Source organism: Hyla sarda, chromosome 12 (assembly GCF_029499605.1).
Source record: "Hyla sarda isolate aHylSar1 chromosome 12, aHylSar1.hap1, whole genome shotgun sequence".
In the NCBI taxonomy this organism is placed as follows: Eukaryota; Metazoa; Chordata; class Amphibia; order Anura; family Hylidae; genus Hyla; species Hyla sarda.
The window spans coordinates 23,457,290-23,483,687 of NC_079200.1; the positions used below are offsets into that span (position 1 = coordinate 23,457,290).

General features: G+C 43.4%; 1 protein-coding gene across 1 annotated transcript; it reads left to right on the plus strand.

The window, feature by feature from the left end:
- The first annotated feature begins 5,286 nt into the window (after positions 1-5,286).
- Positions 5,287-14,068, plus strand: LOC130296956 (keratin, type I cytoskeletal 12-like). Its single transcript, XM_056549037.1, has 8 exons — positions 5,287-5,673; positions 8,976-9,058; positions 11,062-11,218; positions 11,309-11,467; positions 11,574-11,699; positions 11,820-12,037; positions 12,297-12,352; positions 13,766-14,068. The coding sequence occupies exons 1-8, from the start codon at positions 5,287-5,289 to the stop codon at positions 13,864-13,866; spliced, it is 1,287 nt and encodes a 428-aa protein (XP_056405012.1). The 3' UTR covers positions 13,867-14,068.
- Positions 14,069-26,398: the final 12,330 nt, after the last annotated feature.

The following is a 26,398-nucleotide window of genomic DNA, read 5'->3' on the forward strand; positions in this document are numbered from 1 at the left end:
CAAAGAACAGTTATCACTTGGGAGGACTAAGCATGCCATGCATTACATAGACATCCCATTGATTCAATAGTGGATAAGTAATACTTGATTTATCCTGTGGGGGCGTGGCAGGGGAGTTGAACGTTTGTTGCTTGGTTTCACCATAGTTCACTACTTGGGGTGCCAGCAGTGGGATATCCCATGATCAGCCTATAGTCATATGACTCATCGGACAGAAAAGGATCATCTAAAGTTGACAACACATCAGCACTTTTTTTTTTTAGACATACTAAATACTGTAGACAAACATGTTGTGCATCCTGGTTATAATATTTGTTCCTTGAATCCTCGAAGAGTGATCAGAAAAAAAGCAGGGACATCCCTCTTTCTTGCAGACGCAAACCCTTCTAAAGCAAATATAATAGAAACCTGCATAGGTTATTATCTGTCCATGAAACTCAGTCAGGCCGGTGGGGTGGGTTTATACTGGGCAACGCATAGCGGAACTGGATATCCCAGTAAAACACCGTGCTCATTGCAGCTCAGTTTCTTAAAGGGGTACTCCGCTGCTCAGCGTTTGGAACAAACTGTTCCAAACGCTGGAGCCAGTGTCGGGAGCTAGTGACGTCATAGCCCCACCCCCTCATGACGTCACACCCTGCCCTCTCAATGCAAGTCTATGGGAGGGGGCGTGCCACGCCCCCTCCCATAGACTTGCATTGAGGGGGCAGGGTGTGACGTCATAAGTGGCGTCAATAATGTTACTTCATCATTACCATTCTTTAGTTAAGCGATGCCAACCTTTACACATCGAAACAGTTGTCCCTCTGCTGATATCCAAGAAATGTCCACTGTCTAATTATTCAGATACTGGTCATTAAAAGTGTCACCTTTGGAGCCTAGTTAACTTAATCAGGCTACTGAGGAATGCGACATTAAGTCGTGAAACGCGTCTAGCCTTGTCTTACATCTATTAGCCATCCCTATCTCAAATCTGGCTTTACACCTGTATCAGCCGATACCACCTAGACAGCGCTGTAGGACCCGGACTAGTGGACCACTGTGAATTGGCGCGCCATTCACACGCCACGAGGATGCCGGGCAGCGGCTGTCGATTTCTCCACAGACCGGCCACTGAGCTGTGCGAAGCACGATACTCCTACTTGGTTAGGATCTATTACCCAGCGGTTTACATCATCGCAATCGGGATCATCACATCGTCCCAACCACGGCACGAAAAGTACCTCCTTACCCATACCAGGGCAGTGATCGATCCGGTCCGTGCGGGCACTGGGCTCCCACAGTCCCCGGAGCCTGCAACTCTGGAGATATACAGCCGCCGATCATCACGGTGAACATAATCATAAGGTACTGTGCCTGATCTCACATAAGCAACTGTATCTTGCTATCAATATTGTTATTTCTACAAACATCTGTTGTGGGACACAAGTAGATAAGAGCGAGCAATCACAATGAAACATTGAAACATTTACCACAGCTCAAGGTGACTGTGTTTTACATAGGAATATCACTGGAGCACACAGTCTCTCCGATCGCCGGATTTTTCATTTAATATTGTTGCTATTCACATCACTTGACTAATTTTTTCGGCTACAAAGGACTATTTTTGTATTTTGAGATAGTTGGCATTTTTAATTATTTTATTGGAATATTTATACCGCATGCCTGAGCAAGGGCCCTGCCCAGGCATCAATCAGTATTATTTTTAATAAATGCATATGATTGTTTAAGAATTATCATTTTCTGCAGGCATTTTCATTATTTTTTGTTTTTCAACAATTATTAATATTCACATTTTTTCCTATTATCACTTTGATTTCATCCATTTTTCTTCGATACTGTGCACTTTCATATTTTTTTATTTATTCATTTATTTATTATTTTCTTCTCCCCTTTCCTTTTTCTTTTTTCTTTTCATTTTTATTTATTTTTTACTTTTGTTTTTATTTTTATTTCACATATCACTGTACATTTCTTATTCGAAATCACTAATATTTCCCTCTTTTATTCTTTCCCTTTTTTTCACTACTAATTTTCACTACTTCTTGAGGACTGGTTATATAATTATTTCTTATTATATATTTCTTTTTGTTAGTTACATTTATCGTCAGGATACTTTTATACCCTGGAAAGGGGGAAAAAAGGCTCAACCACTAGTACCAGCCAAAGATACCACTCTAGAGTGCCAGCGGAAGAAGTGTACAATGCCCTAGTCCATGTCCAGCTTTAGGGGCTTGTGCAATGGCCCAGATGTAGCATTGCAGGAGTAACAGTGACAGAAAGGTGCACAATAAGTATAAATGGTGTAATGTTTCCCTGGGGAACACCCTGTGTAGTGTCCAGTTGCAGGTAATGGAAAGAGATGCAGGAAAATAAAAAACGGAATGATAGCCCAATCTACTCAGGTGTTGGTTTAAAGAATAATCTTCTTTATTAAAGCAAAATCACAACACGTTTCGAGGCTTACACATGCCTCTTCCTCAGGTAAAAACAGGCTTACATACATGCAGAGTAAAAGTGTCTGTTTAAAAGGATTCTCTTGGCACCAAAAAATTGTGAGACCACGCCCCCTGGGGGCAGGGCTACGGACCTGACGTCAGTTTAATGTTAGATGACCAAATACGTATTTAAAATCACGAGGCCATGCCCCCTGGGGCGGGGCTACGGACCTGACGTCAGTTTAATGTTAGATGACTAAACACGCATTTAAAATCACGAGGCCACGGACCTGACGACAGTTGCAGGTAAGGAAGGGTCTTCACGCAAAAAGGAATGGTCACTTGAAGAGTAACAGACAATAAAATGGATGGAACTATCATGGCGCCCCATGGGGTCCCTTAAACAGTGACCACTCTCCTCTAGCACTTCTTGAGTTAAATTCACTAGTCCTAACAATGTATACTGTACTGAGGGTTAGAAACTTGTTTTGTGCAGAATGAATGGTACTTGCTGAAGCCGAGCTGGAATGCCTGCAGAGTGGTAAAGGTGTTTTAGTAATAATCCTATGACGTGGTAGTCGCCATGATGTCTCTAAGCCTGGCCCAAAGTCCTTGAAGATCCCTAATGTGATCCCTTTGCGGCAACAACTGTACACCAAATAGTCCTGGGCACTGCGGCCTAACTGATGAAAGATCGCAGATTAGGGGCTCCTCACCCTTATTTGCTCTAAGCTAGACTAAACTACTACAGGATTTCCTTTACAGGCTAGGCTGGGGAGACTCCTCCAAAAAGGAAATTCAAAAGGAAAATAACTTCCCGTGGATCATACAGCAGCTGATAAGTGCTAGAAGGATTAAGATTTTTTAATAGAAGTCATTTACAAATCTGTTTAACTTTCTGGCACCAGTTGATAAAAAAAAAAAAAGTTTTCCACCGGAGTACCCCTTTAGGTTTATCAGTATTATAACTGCATATTGTATGAGTACAATACATCAGTACAATGAAGTGTGCTCAGCTCCGCTACATCTACAAGTAATTAAAGGAGTACTCCGCTGCTCAGCGTTTAAAACAAACTGTTCCGAACGCTGGAGCCGGCGTGGGGAGCTTGTGGCGTCATAGCCCCAGGCCCTCGTGATGTCACGCCCCGCCCCCTCAATGCAAGTCTATGGGAGGGGGCGTGATGTCATGAGAGGGCCTGGGGCTATGACATCACAAGCTCCCGGCACCGACTTAAGCAGCGGAGTACCCCTTTAAGAAAAAAATGCAGATAGATCCAGGCCATGGAGTTACCTGATAACTTACTGCCCTTTCATTTGCCATCTGTCCTTTGATCTATTTCATAAAACCATAGATGATATCGTGAATACTATAATACAAACCCTTCTGTATTCCTCCTATATGGTTATGGTCTACAACCTGTGGTTCCCACAACCTAGTTTTGGCAAAAAATAAAAACTTCCAGTATGCCTTGTTAGCCACTAGCTTGTAATGTTGACCTTAATTTATATATAGTAGAAGAATAATAGACTCCTGCACTCACCGCTAGAATCAGAGTTGTCAGCTCCTACATGGAACGATGAGTTGTTAGCTCCTACATGGAATGACCGGTAGCATATGTTTTCGTGGAGCGCTCAGAGGTGACTGCCAGCGGTTTCACTCTGTGGATATCGCTTCTTCCGGCTTTGGAGGCTGGAAGAAGCGCTATCCACAGCGCGAAACCGCCGGCAGAAGAGCTATCCACAGCGCGAAACCACCGGCAGAAGTGCTATCCACAGTGCGAAACCGCCAGCAGAAGTGCTGTCCAGAGTGCAAAACTGCCGGCAGAAGTGCTATCCACAGTGCAAAATCGCCAGCAGAAGTGCTGTCCACAGTGCGAAACCGCCAGCAGAAGTGCTGTCCAGAGTGCAAAACTGCCGGCAGAAGTGCTATCCACAGCGCGAAACCGCTGGCAGAAGTGCTATCCACAGCGCGAAACCGCCAGCAGAAGTGCTGTCCAGAGTGCAAAACTGCCGGCAGAAGTGCTATCCACAGCGCGAAACCGCCGGCAGAAGTGCTATCCACAGCGCGAAACCACCGGCAGTGGCCTCTGAGTGCCCCACGAACGCATATGCTGATCGTCCCATCCGCCAGTCATTGCTTGTAATATCTGACAACTGTGATTCTAGCAGTGAGTGCAGGAGTTTATTGTTCTTCTATTATATACATATTCTATAGGTATTGCACTTCGTTCCTAGCACCACCGAGGATTTATATTTGATACCTGGAGACCCAAGCCGATCTGCTTTACCTACTCACTGGTTAGTGGAGGTGGATCAGCGGTGCCGCTCGAGCTTTCTTCTAGTCCTTGACCTGAATTTAGGTTGTAACAAAAAAATTTTTAAGTAGGACTAGATGTTGCCTAAATGGTATTGCGAGAGTTGTAGTACAGCAATAGGCAGCAAACTGTATGTTATACACAGCTGAAGAAATAGTCGTAAAGTTGTGAAAACACAAGGTCATTAGTCAGAGAAATGATAGGAAAAGTATACTCGTAAAAGTTAAATCTAACTCCACCTCTGTTCTATTGTCCCATACTAGAAACGCTCCAGGCATATTTCGAGGAGGGATGATTGTTCAATCTGTTGTTTTTCAACAGGTGGGCACAGCACGCTCTGCAGGTAGACAGACCGTAACAAAAATGCTTAGGTGGGAGAGGAAGACTCTGCACGATGAAGACACAGGGATCCACCCACTCACTCATATATAGGTGACACAGGAGAGGAGAGGACTCAGCTTCTTGCATCCTCCCTACGGCAAGGTGATACTGCTGCTTTACAGAGTCCTCTTGTTCCTCCTCATCACTTCAACATGTCCTACGCCAGCAGTATAAAGATGAAAACATCCAGCCAAAAAGTGCAAAGCAGCCGGGGCAGCAGCTATGGAGGATTCAGCAGTGCGTCCCTGTCCGGAGCTGGTTTTGGTGGAGGATTGGCATCTCAAAGTGGCTGGATCAGCTATGCCAGCTCTGGCTTCGGTGGCAGCGATGTTCTCTTGCATGGTGGGGAGAAGCAGACCATGCAAAACCTGAATGATCGTCTGGCTTCCTACCTGGACAAAGTGAGAGCTTTGGAGTTGGCGAATTCTGAGCTGGAGGTGAAGATAAGAGAATGGTACGAGCAGCATCATTCCAGCAACAACTCCCAATCCCGAGATTACTCCAAATACTTCCAGGTCATCGAAGATCTCAAAAGCAAGGCAAGTTACCACCATGTATTATACCGAGTAAACATTACCTATAGGGGGTACAGTCTGGGGCTATTGAAGGGGGTTACATTGTTTGTGCATTGTAATAATTTTCTTTGCAAATATAGGAAGTTTACTGATAGTCATATGTAAATCAATAGCGAACACATGGCAGTGACTTAAGTAAGGTCGTATTTACATCTCGGTTAGAGGCTCGCAAATTCTGTCATATTTGACCTGAAGAATAAGACAGTATATAGCTCTAGTCTTCCTATCAAAATAACATAGACTGCCAAGTAACCTGATGGGCCCCATTATAGTTCAATAGGGTCCATGGGGCACTTTTGGTTCCCATTGTGCAACTGATCTTAAACTCCATCATTTTCGTTTTTCTGCTCCTATAACAATACAGAAAAATGAAGTTGACAAAACCAATACAACCAATACAAGTATCCATGATGATGTCCTAAACTAATAGGGCTTAGTTCACATCTGCATCAGAGGCTCCGTTAAAGTCAATAGGGTCTGAGGGGCTCCTTTGGTGTCTGTTATACAGGGGTTCTGCCTGCTCAGTTTTTGTATCATTCTTCTGCTCCCAGAGACTCAATCAATGGAGCCTCAATGCATATGTAAACATGTTTTCACAAACTCAGGTAGCTCTGCTACATCTGTTACATTATCTATTCTTTGCAAAGCACAATATGTCTTCTGATGCTTAAAGTGTCCCTGTCACACAAATTTTGACCCATTATAGAAACATGTCAAAAGTTTTTTTTTTTGGGAGGGGGTCTAAGTGCTGAGACCCTCACCGACCAGAAGACCGATGGGGATAGGTGAGCAGAAGTGTGCTCTACTACCCGGCTCTCAAACTTATAATGGAGCAGCAGGACAGAGGTCACCGAGAGCTGGGAAGTAAAGAGCGCTACCTCACTCCTATCCTTGCTTGTTCTTCTCCAGCACAAGTTTATTTTTATTTTTTAAATGACAGGGACACGTTAAATGAGACACATCAGAAAGTCACACACCAATGACCTGTAATGCTAAGAGGACCCAATCCCATTTCTGGGGTGATACTAGAGTTCATAAGATGCCACCACTTCATGGAAATAATGAGTGCTCTACCCCAGTATTTGGTCCTGCTTCATCAGGAGATGGAGACCCTAATGGTTTGACCTTTTAACCCATTTGATTAAAGTGTTGGAAGATACTATGGTGTGAACGCACCGCTACTTAATCCAGATACATTATAGCCATAATTTACATTAACCAGTAAAAGCTATTTAAAATTATGGAAAGATTAAAGAATGTTGTAGCAACACAGAAGCAATTACTTCTGAAGTCAACACAATGCCTCCAAGATGGATGGGTACATCTCCACTGTTTACACGGAGCTGGTGCCCCAGGGCTGTCTATGAAAGACATACTTTCTGTTCATAGAGTTTTTCCATGTTCAGCTAACACTATAGAACAATAAAAGACCAGGTCCCAAAGAAAGCAAACAATACACCTGTTTGTGCAACCAAATCAAAGGGACCATATGCTAGGAGAAGACAATAGCAAGGAAAGCAATCTAAAACAGAGCTAAGACAAAGAGGAGGGAATACAAACAACTCCTCATACCCAGGTTGTTCTTTTTTGAGCTTCGTATACAGCATATGAATCATACTTAAAGGGGACCTCTCATCAAATAAACTTTTGATATATTTTAGATTAATGAATGTTGAATAACTTTCCAATAGCATGTTAATGAAAAATATGCTTCTTTCTATTGTATTTTTCCCGATCAGTCCTGTCAGCAAGCATTTCTGACTCATGCTGGAGTCCTAAACACTCAGAGCTGCCAGCCTGCTTTGTTCACAGCCAAACAGGTTGTGAACAAAGCAGGCTGGCAGCTCTGAGCGTTCTCCTTTGTGAACAAAGCAGACTGGCAGCTCGTAGTGTTTAGGACTCCAGCATGAGTCTGAAATGCTCGCTGCCAGGACTGGTAGGGAGACCCCTAGTGGTCATTTCTTCAAAGTGGAAAATGAAATAGAAAGAAGCATATTTTTTAATAACATGCAATTGTAAAGTTATTCTGCATACATTAATCTATAATATATCAAAAGTTTTTTTGATGAGAGGTACCCTTTAAAGACCTAATATACAAGTTGTTCAGAAGAGAAATGTTTTGGGCTATAACTAATAATACCTTAGCAAGAAAAAGTTCATACTTACCCCCTGAATTCATCTTTATTTTTTTCTTCTGCAACCTATTGCTTTTTATTATCTAATTTTGCATTCCTTACACCTTTACCTTTTCACATTTGTATATCTGAACCATAGAATGAAATATAGGATCGTTTTGATCATTATTATTATGCCTGTCTAGGGAAGCACAAGACATGGTGGAAACATGCTTTTTCCTAAAGTAGAAGCAACCCGACTTGTGTGCCATCTGATGGGTGGCAATTAAAGGGGTTATCCCAGTAATAGGTCAAAGGACCCCCCATTTTTTTGATTGGTGGAGGTCTCAAAGATCAGGAAGGTGTTCCTGCCACACTTTAATAAAACACTGGCCCTGATTTACTAAGAGTGTTGTGTAAGTTTCTTTGTGGGTTTTAATTCCCTACAATTTATTTTCCACGGTATTTACTAAGGTTTCCCTACATTTTCCACTTTCCCAAAATTTTCCTCTTTCCCTACATTTTGCCATTTTTTTACACATGTTCTGAATTGTCCGGTTTTCCTCAGCTCAAATCCACCACATTTTATGTGGAAACCTCAGCAAATATGTTGGGTTTTTGTGAAAATGTCGGGAACACTCACCTTTTCGGAGACCACGCCCCATTGCCCCGGCAGCCACACCCCTTTTTCAGGTTTTCTTAGCAAAATGGAGAGTTAGTCGGGGTTTTTTCAATTCTGGCGCAAATTCTGGTGCAGACATAATTTCTGGCGCAATGCGATAGAATCTGGCACACAACTCGACAAAACATGTCGGGTTTGCAATAGTAAATGAGGGCCAGTGTATTCCTGTGAAATTGGCTTCCAAATTCTATAGAATAGTAAACACTCCATATTATAGCCAATGTCCTCTGAATTCTTGACATTCATTCCACATGTCATGTTCTGTAGAACTTCCTTACAATTGTGCTAGAAATGTAGGTCTGAATACTATTTTATTTACCATATTCACCAAATGATCTGAGGTAATAAACTTAGATGAGAAGACCGAAAAACCTATAAAAAGGATGTCTAATCTGCTGGTATGTTGGTTGTTAGAAACGACATAACTAGATAACAAGATAACCACATAACAAATAATTTCTGTCTATCAGATCATTGCAGGAAGCACAAGCAATGCCCGGATCGTCCTCCAGATTGACAACGCCAGGCTGGCAGCCGATGACTTCAGAATGAAGTGAGTGTTAAACAGATGACATCATTATATAATACAATGTGGAGTTTCAAATAGTGGAATGGTAGGAGCACACTGAAGACTACCCTACCTGTTATCTTTACTGGTCTTAGTAGTCACAAACACTAATGTGTTTCACATTTTTGTTTCAAGACTTTGTGGGGAGGTTTAAATAACAGAGAAGAAAAAGTTTAGTCTCAAGGGGCGACACGCCTTCTTTACCATGAGAACTGTGAACTTATGGAACAGTCTACCTCAGGAACTGGTCACAGCAGGAAAAATTAACAGCTTTAAAACAGGATTAGATACATTCCTGGAACAAAATAACATTAATGCTTATGAAGAAAAATAAAATCCCATCCCTTCCCCCAATATCGCGCCACACCCCTACCCTTCAATTCCCTGGTTGAACTTGATGGACGTATGTCTTTTTTCAACCATACTGACTATGTAACTATGTAACAACATTGGGGTCCTAGAAAAGCTACACAAAGGGCATGGACCCCCAACCTCTCAGAAAAACAAGGAATTCTATTAGCATAAGGCTTATCAGCCAAAAAGCTTTATTCCGTATCGATCTCTGTGTTAACTACCTCCTGGTATTTATGTGTCTATTCCTCAATAAATGTAATTTTTAAATGCATTTAAATAAACACCTGGATTTTTAATCAAAGAAGAATGCTGGCTCTCATAAGAATTTCTAAATGTCAGCCAAACCTACCAATTTAGGCACAAACAGATAACCATTAAAGGGATATTCCGGGAAAAAACTTATTTTTTTATATCAACTGGCTCCAGAAAGTTAAACAGATTCATAAATTATTTCTATTAAAAAATAGTAATTTCAATAATTATCAGCTGCTGAAGTTGAGTTGTTCTTTTCTGTCTGGCAACAGTGCTCTCTGCTGACATCTCTGCTTGTCTCGGGAACTGCACAGAGTAGAAGAGGTTTGCTATGGGGATTTGCTTTTAAACTGGGCGGTTCCCGAGACAGATGTCATCAGAGAGCACTTAGACAGAAAAGAACAACTCAACTTCAGCAGCTCACAAGTACTGAAAGGATAAAGATTTTTTTAATAGTCATTTACAAATCTGTTTAACTTTCTGGAGCCAGTTGATATCTAAAAAAAAGTTTTTTCCTGGATAACCCCTTTAAATGTGTATGGTGGCATACTGAGCGCAATAGTAGATGATGAATGATATACCATATATACTCGAGTATAAGCCGACCCGAATAGAAGCCGAGGCCCCTAATTTCACCCCAAAAACCCAGGAAAAGTTATTGACTCGACTATAAGCCTTGGGTGGGAAATATATAATCCCACCCCCATGTCATCATCCCCCCTGTCATCATCCAGACCCCCGTCAGAAACACCCCGTCATCATCACCCTGTCATCATCCCCCTCGTCATCATCCCCCGCCATCGGCTGTCTGGGCATGCAAGGAGTTGTAGTTTTGCAAAATCTGGAAGTCCGCAGGTTGAAGACCGCTGAGAAGGGATTGACAGGCGGAGAGTTCACTCAAGTATAAGCCAAGGGGGCCGTTTTCAGCACGAAAAATTGTGCTGAAAAACTCTGCTTATACTCGAGTATATACGGTAAGAATCAGGCCATTGGATTTCAATTGCCCGATTCATTCTTGGGAAGATGAGCCACTGTCAATGGAGACTGGCCGCAGTTACCCACCTCCCCTTCTATCTTATGAACACTAGGCCCAAACCCAGCAAGCAGGTGTATGGGAAGATTGGGTGAGAAAGCTGTCTTCATGTTTTCCATTGAATTTAATGGAAAAGGCAATGCATGTCCAACCACCTTTTCCATATGTAGCTGCTCTATGAGATAGGTGGTCTGGGTTCCAAAGGTGCAATGGAGGCCTATGCCATTTGAAATCCATATTTTAAAGTAATATCTTCTACTACCAATCCCATTACAGATTTCATGTAGTCAAAATAGCTAAGAAAACATTTTTTTCATTAGTAATGACACATGTGAATAATCTCCTTCAGGTATGAGAATGAGCTGGCTCTACGTCAGAGCGTGGAGACTGATATCAATGGCCTTCGACGTGTGCTGGATGAACTGACCCTCTCAAGATCTGACCTTGAGTTGCAGCTCGAATCTTTGACTGAAGAGCTGGCCTTCCTCAAGAAGAACCACCAAGAGGTAAGAAATCTGCTTATACCAAATGGATATTTTATCTATGCAACCTACAACTATGAGATTGGTTCATAAAATTGTTTTCCTTTCACACAGGAGATTAATTCCGTCAAGGGGGGAAGTGGTCAAGTGAATGTTGAGATGGATGCAGCTCCAGGTGTGGATCTCACCAAACTTCTGAATGATATGAGAGCAGATTATGAAGTTGTTGCTGAGAAGAACCGCAAGGAAGCAGAGGAGTGGTTCCTTAAGAAGGTAAACGCTCATTTTGTAGAAATATTGTTTATTTTTTTCATGTGTCTAACTGGATTCTTTTTTTTTTTTTAATACCAAACTGACCAACCATTTTACGTTTTTACAGAGCAATGAACTTAAAAAGGAAATCTCCGTCGGAGCACATGAAGTCCAGACAAGCCGCTCCGAGATATCAGAGCTTAGGCGCTCACTCCAAAGTCTTGAGATTGAACTTCAGGCTCAGATCTCTATGGTAAGTCAAAACAGATCAAGTCGTACCAGATGTGGTTGTTTTTATTGCAAAATCTGAAAACAATAGATTCTATCAGAAATATCTTTAATAATTTCCATTCTACAATCTCATCTATTCTAGAAAAACTCTCTTGAAGGAACACTAGCAGAGACAGAAGGTCGCTACTGCGTTCAGCTTGGCCAACTCCAGGCCCAGATCAGCAGCGTTGAAGAACAGTTGCATCAGGTCCGATCTGATGTGGAAAGACAGAGAGCAGAGTATGTACAGCTTTTGGATATCAAGACCAGACTAGAGATGGAGATTGAAACCTACAGACGCCTGCTGGAAGGAGAACTAGGGTAAGAATAATATGTGACCTACTGACAGATACCATGTGGGAAGTAGAGTAAGGGACAACCATAAATGGATTGAGAAAACGCAACAATTCTCTTCAGGCTTTTTCACCCATGTGCAATGCAACTCAAAGTGTAGAAGTAATGCAAATCCATTAAACATATATCTGGTCTAAGCCAGGAAAGGTTTTCTGAAAGAGGTGTTTTTTCTAGAGGATGCGTTTTTTTATATGGCATAACAAACGTATCGTTTTTATATTCACAGGTCCATCACTATACAGCAGACCAAGTCACAAACCTCATCAGTCGACTCCAAAAAAGGTCAGTGTCTTTTGCACCAGAAAAACTGGTTTTGAGGGGTGTGCATACTATAAAGAGAGACAATTTGGCTTTGGTGAGGGCCTGTCCTTGCGTTTGCATCCATTTTACATGGTGAGAAATTGGGAACGCCCCTCTATAGACAACCTGCATTTTAAACCTCTGCCCCCCAACAAACACCTTTAATACCATAACAATCCTATTACAAAACCTATTACAAGAACCTATTACAAGAAGCCTTTATTTAGACTCCTTGTAATAGGTTTCATATTCAGCAATTCTAAATAATAAATGAGGCCCATTGTCTTTTGACATTGAATATAGAAAAACCCCACCCTTTTGCCCCTGGTATTATGGTATTATGTGTCAATTGAATGGCCCAAACATTTGGTATGTGATCCCATAGCACTGGATGTTTCCACACCAAGGCTTCCAACATGGCAAAAAATACATGGTGACACTAAATTTAACACTTTTGTCAAACTTTTGAGTATGGCTTAGAATACTTAAAAATACAAAAAAAAATGTATACAAACATCCAACTTTCTTTTGGCATAAATATTGGTGTAGATGTACCAACCATAAGGTGGCATAAGGAAGAGAAAGATGGTTATCATGTCTAGCAAGTTGCAACAAATCTATTAAGATGTGTGCCAATTTCAGAAATTGGGTGCAATATGCACCAATATTGCCAACTACCGATCTCCCCTATCCATTTTAATAAAATCCCAAAAGTAATCTATAGATTAGAATGGACTTAATGGACAAAGTATCTCTACTATGGCTCTGTTCACACCATTGTTATAATCATGAAGGCACCCATGGCACCCGACAGATCCCATTGACTTATGACAGAGTCTGTCACGTTCTATTGTGGTGTCCATTATTTTGACGGGAAGAACTGTGTGGCATGTTGTGCAATTCTTCCAGTTAAATCTGATGGAACTACCAACAGAGCCTTTTATGGTAGTGTGAACACAGCCTACTTAAATTTAGCAGCCTGTATGCCTATTACAGTGGAAAGAAGGGGATATGGCAATTCCAGATACAGTATCTCGGTGGGAACAAAAAGACTGGTCATGTTTAAATCGAACACACCAGATCTTTCTTTTCCCCAGAATTTGCCTTCAGGAGAGAATTAGAGCCCAGCTATATATATATATATATATATATATATATATATATATATATATATATATATGTAAATATATATATATATATATATATATATATATATATATTAGATCATCTTTATCTAATGTATATGGATAGCTTTAGGCTTGGATTGATTGGAGAAGGAGTATTTAACTCTGTTTTTGCTATTTTATTATATTTTTGATTTGTTTTTGTCTATTGTATTTTTATGATATAATACAATGACTGTACACTAATAATCGCCCCTCTCAACTACTTTAGATCCAACCAAAACAAGGAAAGTGAAAACAATAGTGGAAGAGGTCATCAACGGGAAAGTGGTCTCCACTCAGGTTAATGAAGTTGAAGAGAAGATGAATTAATGGGAACGTTGGATGATAACACAGGCACAAGCTTCTAAGATGTGCAAAAATAGCTGATAATGTTCAGGTTAATTACAGTTAATGTGATATTACATTAGTCACTGCCAAAGTGGTTACTTGCAGCTTCTGGGCCCCAATACAATATCTGTCCTATGGCCCACCAAAATCTGTCCTATGGCCCACCAAAATCTGTCCTATGGCCCACCAAAATCTGTCCTATGGCCCACCAATCATCATAAGCCATTTATGGGGTCCCTCTATATAGAAGATGCTAGGGTGCTAATGCAACCTTTAAAGCCTCTATAGTTATGCACCAAATCATTGCATTAAAGGAAGTAAACATAATAACCCAAATGCAGAGAATTTTTATTGAAGCCATTTGCTATGTTCCTCTGATGACCTTACACATATAAGCTATTCAAATACCTGGAAAGTAATCAATGAATGGAAGGAAAACTTTGACAATAATGTGCCTGTGATCATTTGACTTAATAAAGCATTTAAAAAAAAATGATGTGTTAATCTTCTTGTGGCACCGCAACAAGATTGATTTAAACTGATGTAAAATGGTTTTCCTGTGAAGAATTGGTAAAAATGTGGTACCTACATTTCTGTACTGTTCTTCTCCCTCATGAATGTGATCAGTTTTGTTCATATTTCCCTTCTGGGATTCCTTCATATGAGATAAAAATTATGTGGCTTCTCTATTGGATGGAAGTAAAAAGAACCCAAACATATTATGCACCTACATAAATGATAAGAAACTTGAAACTGAAAATGTTGCTCTCCTATGAGATAATCTGGGTGTAATGGCAGAGGAGGGTGGGAAAAAGGCCGATCTACTAAATCACCACCTTAATAAAAATAAAGCACACAGATCACCCGGCCCAGATGGCATCTGTCCCAGAGTTTTGCAGAAATTAGGTACTAAGCTAGTCAGACCCTTATTCTTTATATTTAAAAATTATATGATGTCAAGGATTGTTCCACAGGACTGCCAATATTCAAAAAGGAACTATAGGCCTGTATGTTCAACATCTATTGTGGGTAAAATATTTGAGGGTTTTCTGATGACATTTTGGAGGATCTTAATGGAAATAACCTCTAACACAGCACTAACATGGGTTTTTACAGAATCGGTCCTATCAGACTAATCTGATGAGCTGATAAGGAAGTCAGTTATAGATTGGATCGGGGTGAAGCTATGGATGTTATATTTTTGGACTTTTCTAAGGTATTTGATACGGTGCCACACAAAAGGTTAGTACATAAAATGAGGATGCTGGGACTAGGGGAGGATTTATGTGAATAGGTTAGCAATTGGATAAGTGACAGGAAGCAGAGGGTGTGGAAATGGAAATTACTCTTGTTGGGTCACAGCTACAAGTGGGGACCACAGGGGACAGTACTGGGTCCACTTTCAATATGTTTATTAATGACCTTGTAGAGGGATTACAGAGTAGAATTTTAATATTTGCAGATAACACTAAACTGGGAAAGGTGATCACCACAGAGGAGAATAATATAATATTACAGAGGGATCTGGGGAAGCTGGATTCTTGAGCACAGAGACTGGTCAGGGTTGAAAGAAAGTTGAATGGAGCAAAGGACATAGATATTCTTAATGAAAACCTCATCCATAGTCTTCCTGACCACAGACTGGGCTGAAGATTCCCCTTTCAAAAAGACAATTACCCTATGTATCCAGGACAACTCAGGAGCGGCCTAGGGATGTTGTTGAGTGGCCCGGCCAGAGCCAGACTTGAACCCAATTGAACATCTCTGGAGAGACCTGATAATGGCTTCTACCAATGCTCCTGATCAAACCTGACAGAGCCTGAGAGGATCTGAAGAGAAGAATGGCAGAAAATCCCCAAATCCAGGTGTTCATACCTCATGGCCTCATCCCCAAGAAGACTGGAGGCTGTATTCTAATCTATCTACCTCATAGATATCTAGCTATTCATCTATCAAAAACGAGGAAAGCAGCACGTCAGCATGAAAAAAATGGCGGTGCACGCAGAGTCCGGACCTGGGTCAGGGGTCCATATAAAATGTGGGCAAATTCCCCTACCTAATATGGCTCCTACAATGTGGAGATCGATTCTGGGCATGCTCAGATGGTTGCCTAGGTCACCACCACGCTTCTTACTTGCATACATCCTGTTCCGGATCTGACCTTAGCCCTTGTAGTGAACGCTGGGTATTGCGTTCGGCGCAGGCGCACTGATACTGAACAGAGACGTGCGCGCATGCGCACTTCCTCTGTTTACAAACGGAACTGCACGTGAAGTCCCGGTGAGTGTTTGGCTCCCATAGTTACTGCATATATGTTGTTAACTTGCACAGGTTGTGGTTATTTAATTAATCATGACTAGTGTTGCTCACGAATATTCGCAATTCGAATATTCGTCGCGAATATCGCATATTCGCGAATTCACGAATATTACGAATTTCGCGTTTAAAATTCGCTATTACGAATATTCGTCTTTTTTTCAAACTGTTTTAAAAACTGAGCACATTGTAGGGATCTCCTTCGACTGATAAATGCAATGCTTGTATCATTTCATTAAAGACCCAGGGATGAGACTGTGAGGCGAAAGGTTTATGCATGCGAATATTCGTGGAAATTCCGCCCTACTTATGCCTGTGAGCCAATGAGAGTTCTGCAAGCACAGTTGTCAGAGCTTAGCAACGTCCCTAGCAATGTCCCTCGCATGATGTTATAGTGCGCATGCGCAGACCAGCGAAATTTCTCTATTAATTTCGCAATAGCAAAATTTCGCAATTCAAAAAAACGTCACGAATATAACGAATATTCGAATTTCACGAATATGGGACAAATATTCGTCCTCATATTCGCGAAATATTGCAAATTCGAAAATGGCATATGCCGCTCATCACTAATCATGACCCCGAAAGATGTTTTATACACTTGTGTGAAGATCTGGGATTATCTGTCTACAATCAAGGTTTTTGATCTTATATGTTTTCCTGCACTGCCTATGTATTTATGATTTATATATGCACATTGAGGGAAATTTATCAAAACCTGTCCAGAGGAAAAGTTGCTGAGTTGCCCATAGCAACCAATCAGACCGCTTCTTTCATTTTTCAGAGGCCCTTTTGAAAATGAAAGAAGCGATCTGATTGGTTGCTATGGGCAACTCAGCAACTTTTCCTCTGGGCAGGTTTTGATAAATCTCCCCCATTATATATATTTTCACTTATATTTAGTATTATTTTCACTTAATTGACATGTTTGTAACACAATTGGTACTGATTGGGTACCCCTATATATAGAGTGTATTTGCACTGTTGTACCGAGCTTGATAATGGCTAGGAGAGTTAGCTGAAACGTTGCTACTGACACTTATTTTTTTCATGGAATAAAACCTTGGATTGCTTTTGAGAAAACGTGTGCTGTGGATATCCGTTTTTTCTAGCTTTTAATCTATCTATCTATCTCATATCTTTCTATCTATCTATCTATCTATCTCATATCTTTCAATCTATCTATCTATCTCATATCTATCTATCTATCTATCTCTCTCTCTCTCTCTCATATCTATCTATCTATCTATCTATCTATCTATCTTTCCAACTCAGTTTGTTCTTTCTTCCTCCTTCCCATGGTAATGTAACATTTTATCCATATCATGCAGCCTTTCTCAAGCTTGGGAGCAAAGTGGAGCGAAGGAGCACCCGATAGCGGACTAGTGGTGTGACGGGGCGTTAGAGCCCCCCTTCACCTAATTTTGGGTTAGGTATCATTAGGGGTTTTAGGGGGTAGCTGGCCCTTTAAGGGGGAGTTGTACATGAGGTGACATGGGGGGGGGGGCATAAGGGGTCAAAAGTTTAAGGGGTGGAGCCTGCAGTTATAATCAGTGGCCGGAGGGGAGCTCACTCCAGCGGGAGAACGAGCAGAGTGAGGTCCCGCCCTCCCTAATTTGTTATGGGATTATTATTGACATAGTGGGGTTTGGCACGTAAAAGGGGTCCTTGGTGGGATTAATTGCTGGGAATTGCAGAGTTTGGATTAGAGGAATGGTGTTGACAGCTGCGGGTGAAACAGCTGAATGGGCCTCCTGGTGGTGTGTCGGGGCCCCAGGAGTTGTTGGGAGCAGGCACTAATGCTTGTGGGTGCCCCTGGGTCAGGTGAATGCAGCCAGGGGTAAATTGTTAGTGCCTAGTTTGGTGAAGAAAATGTTTTGAATAAATATTGGTTTATGATAATACTGTTATGTATATTTAAATGCCGTATTTATCGGGGTATACCACGCACCGGCCTATAACACGCACCCTCATTTTTCCAAGGATATTTGGGTAAAAAAAGTTTTTTACCCAAATATCCTTGGTAAAATAAGGGTGCGTGTGTGTACATGTGTATACCCTGAAAGACTGTTTCTGACCCCCCAGAAGCATGGCTTTTGCGGGGTCAGAGACCGCCGCCGCTGCCCGCCTCTCTCCCCCTGCCTTTCCTGGGGTCTAGAGTCCTGCTGCCGCCGCTTCTCTCCCCCCAGGCTATCCAGAGACTGTTGCCGCCGCTGTCCCATTACCTCCCCCATCCCCGGTTTTATAATTACCTGTTCCCGGGTCCACGCTGCTTCTGGGTCTGGAGGCATCCTTAGCTGTCACTGTGCGCCGGGCCACTGGCGGTGACGCCGCGTTGAAGACGTCACTCGTCATTGCGCAGCGCATAGCAACAACGCAGGACACCGCCGGAGCCAGAAGCAGCGTGGACCCCGGGAACAGGTACCGTAATTATAAAACCGGGGATGGGGGAGGCAATGGGGCAGCGGCGGCAACAGTTTCTGAACCCCAGGATAGGCAGTGGCAGAGAAGCGGGCAGCAACGGCAGGTTTCTGGCCCCCGCAAAAGCCGCTGCAGTTCATTGATATAAAGCGCCCGCTTTAAATCATTGAACTGCAGTGGCTTATCGGCGTATAACACGCATATAGACTTTAGGCTAAAAATGTTAGCCTAAAAAATGTGTGTTATACGCCGATAAATACGGTATTTGTTAATAAACGGGCCTGACTGGCCCATTTCACCCCAGCTCGTGTTGGTTTATTTATGGGGAGAATGGTGGGTGGTGGAATGGGTAATGGGCCTAGAAGGTATTTTTAGTAGGGGAGGGGACGGTTCTAATGTCCCTCCAGTCATGTGATTTCCCTGTACAGGGCTCCTAAGGACACATTTGCCAGATGCTAGCAGGTTATTTGACTTCCACTTTTACTAATATTTGCATTGGGAAATACTGAAACCATTGTCATACGTGAAGAGCTCTTGATGGCGCTGTACATGTTCTTGAGAATTACTTGGACATGCTTACACAGGTACAGTACCATATATTAGGGTATGAGCTCACTGTACATGCACAAGAGGAGGAGAACAACATGACACATCCATACCTGTCACTCTGTATGCTGCTGTAATAGTATTAGGGATGTTTGGGAAGTATAGACCCAGTGATCTCCAGTATAGACCCAGACTGGAGATCACTTAGAGGATAAAGGCCTTGACTGGTCTCTTTTTTTTTTTTGTCTGATTAAGAAAGTTAGAAAGTGATATATGCATCTTCATGTCTTTGAATTTAATCGACAGTGATGCAACATTGTTATGTATGTCATATCCCTTTTGTTTTTGTTGTTTTAATTTTACCCCTGTATTTTATACTTGAATATCTCTTGCTTTTCACTTTGTATGGAAAAAATTTGAAAAAGTTTATAAATAAACAGTTTATAAAAAAGAAAGTTAGAAAGTATGAGACATATGTATCTGGATAGGCGCTCCTGAGATCTTACAATATTATGGCGAATGCAGATGTAGTAGTGCGCCCGCAATGACAGGCAAAAAGGAACAGCCTATTTGCTGAACCTTATGGTCTAGAATCGTAGTTCTCCCACCCATCAGCTACCATGTTGTAATTCATAATAATTGTATTTGTGGTGTCCCAGTATTGGATCATATGGCCCTGTACTGTCCCCCTGCCCGGTCAGGCAGAATCCCTGCATGTCCACAGCCCCCCTCCTTACAGTCCACCATGTTGTACATAGGTTTTGCATATATAATGTACTGTTGCTTTGATGTTTTGATCACATGTTACCCAGGAGGCTCCAGTGACCAGGTGACCCCCCCCCCAGTGACCTATGGGCTCCTTGCACTGCCCCCCAATATAACCAGGGGAGGGGCTGCAATCTCTCTCTTTCCTGCTGAGGTCCAGTCCAGTCAAGTGTTCCAGTGTCTGTGTCCAGAGCATTGGAGGCCTCAAGCCTAAAGTCCTGCAGCCACAAGTCGGTCATCAGTAGGTCAAGTCATCTTATTGTCAGTCACCATCTCTGTCAAGTCAAGTTCATCTGTAGTCCCCATGGCCAGCACTAAAGTCAGTCTAACTACTGCAAGTCCCAGCAAGCCTGCGAGGTCCCCCTGTGTCACTGGTCCCCCCCCCCCCCCCCCCCCCGGAAATTTGGCTGTACTGCAAAGACAATACCACCTGTCTTGCCTCAGAAAAGCTGCCGTTATCTTTAATCTGGTGTTGGTGTCTTCATTGTCCCTGCCCAGCCTAGGATCAGCGGTATTACCTTCAGATCGTTAAGGCTAAACCATGCCCTGGCATCATGACAAGAAGGTGAATACCATCTTCCCCTTAGGCCATAACATCTGCCCTGCATCTACTCTGTACCTCACACCCCGACACCACATATTTGCTTATGTGGCAGACGGGTCTTCTCTGGCACAAGGTCTTGGGGGCTACTGCTGTCTCTTCACCTGATATATTTATGCCCCTAAGGATAACTATCCTTTAACTCAGAACAGGTTCCCCCCATGGTAGCCAAATATCAATATACAGTTAAACCCTAAGGGGTACTCCACCCTTAGACATCTTATCTCCTTATCCAAAGGCAGTCACGCCCACTCCCATAGGCTTGTACTGAGGGGGCGGGGTGGGACATCACACGGGGGCTGGCATGTTATGTCACGACACTCTGGCCCCTGTATCGACTGTCATCAGGCACGGAGCAAACTTCGCTCCATGCAACAGATGACATGGGGTGCTACAGGAGAGATCACGGGGTTCCCAGCGGCAGGACCCCCGGGATCAGACATCTTATCCCTTATCCTTTGGCTAGGGGATAAGATGTCTAGAGAGGAGTACCCATTTAAGTACAACTATTTCTGTGACAGATTTTTCTCTTTTTATAGTTTTTGGAAGTTGCCTCTCTATAAGCAGTCCACTCCCATATCCAACGAAAGAGCACTTTATGACCAAATTTTGTAGGTGGAACCCCTTTGAAAAGACCATTCATTGGATTTAGATGGGCTCAGAACCATTTAAAATCAGGGCCACACTTTGCTGCATCACCGAGCTGGTGCAAGAAGGCGGAAGAAACTTGGAAGGGACCTCAAGGATTGATACCGCAAGCATTGTGCCACATCTTTGTAGCTGATAAATCAGAAGGCAAAGCATTTATAACACTAGTGTCATTGGATAGGAGGCAGGAAGAAGGAAGCTGTCAGACAGAGAGATACAGCCCACATCATGCTCCTAAGGGAAGAGGAGCCATGAGAGGAATGAGAGGGTAACCTATGCTTGGGGGGGGGGGAGAGAATAAGAGGGGATCCATCCTAGGGGCCAGTAATTAGATAGAGAGACACAGTGGGGAAGAGGAATGAGATAAGGAACAATGCTTTGGGGCAGAAATAATATGGATGTGATTAGTGTGATACTGAGGGATAAAGGCGGTGGGCACAAATGTGGTCCTGCTTACCGGAGATGGTTGTGCAAGACAAGAACCACTTTGGACAGAGCAGAAGTAAATGGCTGCAGCCTTCCCACTGGAACGTAACATTATGTCAGAAACTTTCTCCCAGTAGTGGGATAATAAGGCGCTGCACACTTTGGGTAGGTGGACAAAAGGATTTATTACCTACAATGCTTAACAACGTGTTTCCCAGTCATGTGACCGCTCCCTCAGACGACTTCGGGTAGGTGGGCAAAAGGATTTATTACCCACAATGCTTAGCGACGCATTTTCCGGTCATGTGACCGCTTCCTCAGGCGACTTCGGGTAGGAGGACAAAAGGATTTATTACCCACAATGCTTAGCAATGCATTTCCAGGTCATGTGAACGCTACCTTAGATGGGAAACACATCGGTAAGCATTGCGGATAATAAATCCTTTTGTCCACCTACCCAAAGTGTGCAGCGCCTGATTATCCCACTACACTGAGAGGAAGTTTCTGACATAATGCTAGGGACCAGAGATGAGAGGGGATCTATGCTTGGATTAGGATTAAAATGAGAATCATGTATAGGACCTGGAATGAGATGGAAGCAAAGTTGCCTATGAATTACAAGGAAGCCATGCTGGGGACTAGGAGTAACATAAAGAACCTGTTACGCCGAGCGCTCCGGGTCCCTGCTCCTCCCCGGAGTGCTCGCGGCGTTCCCCTCTCTGCAGCGCCCCGGTCAGACCCGCTGACCAGGAGCGCTGCACTGACACTGCCGACGGGGATGCGATTCGCATAGCGGGACGCGCCCGCTCGCGGATCGCATCCCAATCCACTTACTTGTCCCGGTCCCCGGCTGTCATGTCCTGGCGCGCGCAGCTCCGCTCCTTAGGGCGCGCGCGACATCTCTCTAAGATTTAATGGGCCAGTGCACCAAGGATTGGTGCCTGACCCAATCTGTCTAATTAGCCCCCACCTGCTCCACGTCCTTATAACCTCACTTCCCCTTCCCTGCTTTGCCGGATCTTGTTGCCCTTGTGCCTAGTGAAAGCATTTCTTGTGATTGCCATACCTGTGTTTCCAGACCTTCTGCCATCACCATTGACTATGAACCTTGCCGCCTGCCCTGACCTTCTGCTACGTCTGACCTCACCTCTGTCTAGTCCTTCTGTCCCACGCCTTCTCAGCAGTCAGCGTGGTTGAGCCGTTACCGGTGGATACGACCTGGTTGCTACTGCCGCTGCAAGACCATCCCGCTTTGCGGCGGGCTCTGGTGAATACCAGTAGCAGCTTAGAACCGGTCCACCAGTACGGTCCACGCCAATCCCTCGCTGACACAGAGGATCCACATCCAGCCTGCCAAATCCTAACAGAACCATATGCTATACCAGGAATAAAAAGGGCACCTATACTGGGGATCAGAACTGAGGCAGGGAGCCATTCTAGGAATCAAAAATAAAATGGGAAGCTATGGTGAGGACAAGAGGTGTAGCTTGTAGGTTCTAAGCCCCGATGCAAAAGGGTCCCATATGCCAATTAAAATTCTGGTCTCTTATGGACGATATTGGGAGAGATGAAAAAGAAAGAACAGGGGGCACTCCCTTGTAGTGTATATCGACTTGGTGTGAACCCCCACAGCACCTAAGTGATATACTCACCTGTGGGGTGATGGCAATCTGATCCACGGCTCCAAAGAATCATGGTAATCAGAGTACAGTAGGGTGTATAGGAGATTAGTGAAGATAAGGCTGCCGCACTCAGACCGATTCTGGACTCCAGTAGGGAGACCAGGGGAGAAATGCAAGTAAAAAGAGAAAAGGCGGTCTTGTAGGCGCTGCTCAAGGGTTGTTACAAAACGACAGACTCAGGCAACACAAGACAATAAACATTTGATTTTACAATACGGACGATGCGTTTCGGCACATACATAGTGCCTTCCTCAGGCCCAATTTGACAGTACACTCCTTGTAGTTAGCAGAGTATGAGTATGCTGGTGGGGATCCTGTGTACATTCGGTGTTGACGTGGTCTGGCCATTGTGGGGCAGATGTGTTTTGGAGCCCCCTTAGACACCAGGGCCCTGGTGCGACAAGGACTCTGGTGGGGACAAGGAATTAGATGTGGAGCCATGCTGGGGCCATGAATGAGATGGTGAACCATACTAGGGTCAGAAATCACATAGAAAGCTATGCTAGGGCCAAAAATGAGATAATAAGCCAGGCCAGGGACCGGGAATAAGATTGGTAGCCTTGTTGTGGCCTATGAATCCGAAGGTGAGCGATGCTGAAGAGAAGAAATAAGAGGACAAACCATGATGAAGCCCAGTAATTACACATGATAACACATGGTTTTTATGTCTCTTTTATCATTATATGAGTTTATTTGTGTGCTGTACATGTTTGCTAACTTCCTTTATTTTGCATTCTGCATACTTTAAAGAACCACCCCTATTAAACACCACTTTTTTTTTTTGCCCAATTTGAGGTTTCACTGTATAAAAAAAAAAAAAAGTAGAATTTTTATTATCAATTTTTTGTAATTGTCATATTAAACCATCTATAAACTAAAGCCTGTATTAGGGAAGAGTCAACAAAAAGTGACTCAGAACACATTCATACAGAGGATGACAGACAAGAAGGAGTTGAATCAGATCTTAAGTGGAAGATAATAGGACCCAAGGGCGTGACTTCAAGTATTATCACTACTTACAGACACTTTACTATGTGAACCATACTCAGACGGAGATGATACAAGATTAAGTAATACACAGTAGTATGCAGTCAGTGGTCATGATGAAACTTATAGATCACAGAGATCATCACAGAGGATGGCAACGATCAGGATAATATCTTAAGTTAATACCGGAAAGTGTTTGCTTCTTGGGTTGAAAGAGGGCCTGCGTGATAGGGGGCAACAGAGCAATATTTAAATTTTGTCATGAATACATGATGGACGCAAATAGGAAAAGGAAAACTCACTATCCCTGTAAGACAATGCGTGGAGTGCAGTGGCATCACCAGGGAAGGGCCAGGGGGTCATCTGGTAGTTGTCGGGCCCCACTCTCACGGCCTTACCACCATGGCCTGTCTCTTTGCTGCAGCAGTTTCTGTGTCTGATGTCACCATCGCCTTGAGTAATGTCCTTCTCCTGCCTCTAAATGATGGATTATTCCCCACCACCACCATACACCAAACACTTTTGCTCCTGGTCTCCAGTGTGTGGCGAAAATGTGCCTCCTCCTCCACCATTGCCCTGTGCCCAAAGCTTATTAAAGGACTCGCACTAACCTGCTGGTACAGGCTTATAGAGCGGGTGATGCTGATAACAATGGACTGCACTATTTTGCAATCTGTGCCTCCATTGCTCCACTGTACTTGAAAATGTGAATATGCAAATGAGGTGGCTTGGTGCATCCAGGGTGTTCACTAGCCCCAAGTGCACCGTGACGTCTGGCCCAGATATTCCAAGTTAACGCCCTCTTTATGTTCCTCCCCTGTGAGATCTGTCTCACAAGGTACCCCCGGCTGTGAAGCTACATCTGAAGCGGCAATTGTCACTGCGATCAAACAGTACATGAAATCTCTGCTCTTGAGATAGATCTCACAGGGGGAGGAACATAAAGAGAGCTGTGACAGGAAAGACCTGTACCCCAACTTAGTACCCCCACCTTTGCTCGCTTCCTTCATTCCCCATGACCACCAGGAATCAATTCCTTCAAGCACCAGACCGAACCAATGTACAAGCCAAGAATCTACATAGGACACAATGATATCACTTGCGCCACTCTGTCTGGTGCAGATCAAACATGCCGTTCCCCTTTAGGTCCAGCAGCCCACATTAGCATAGTGACAAGGAATATTAACCAAATCAGGTAAAGACATAGGCTAGGCTCACATTGCCATTCGTATCTGACCCATTAAGGGTCCAATCTTTCCTTTTTTTTTTTTGGGACGATCGGACTCTAAAACAGGTCGGATGCGAACGGCTACTACCGGGTCCCGACGGACCCCATTTACTTGCATGGGGTCCGTCGGTGATCCGGTAATTTTACAGGAAATTTCTCGACTAAACTCCCGTACTTCTGGTCCGATTGCCGACAGAACTCCGAATAGCAGAGTCCGACGGCAATGTGAACGAGACCAATACTAATTAGCACAGATAATCTAAATATATATAAAACTCAGTGTGTGTGTGTGTGTGTATGTTCCAGCATCACTTTGAAATGGCTGGAACATATTTCCGATATTTCCGTACTTATATGTCAACTAAGAATATAGGATAGGTAAATTAACCCTTAGCCACCCCCATTTGTGAGGGTCGGGTTTTTGTTTAAAGTTTCATTCAAGTCTATGGGAAATGTATGTTCCAGCATAATTTCCAAACGGCTGGGTATTTTGATAATACTTGGTCCCATGCTACTTATATGTCTAATAAAAATATAGGATATTTAAATTAAAGGAGAACTACGGGATTGAAAAATGTATCCCCTATCCTAAGGATAGGGGATAAGTTTCAGATCGCAGGGGGTCCTACCGCTGGGGCCCCCCGCGATTTCCCGTACGGGGCCCAGGCAATCTGGTTAGAGAGGGCGTGTTGACCATTGCACGAAGCAGCAGCCGACACGCCCCCTCCATACACTGCTATGGGAGAGCCGGAAATTGCTGAAGGCAGCACTTCGGCTCTCCCATAGCAGTAAATGGAAGGCGTGTGTCAGCCGCCGCCTCGTGCGGTGGTCGACACGCGCTCTCTATGCAGAGAGCCGCAGCCCCGTACGGGAGATCGTGAGGGGCCCCAGCGG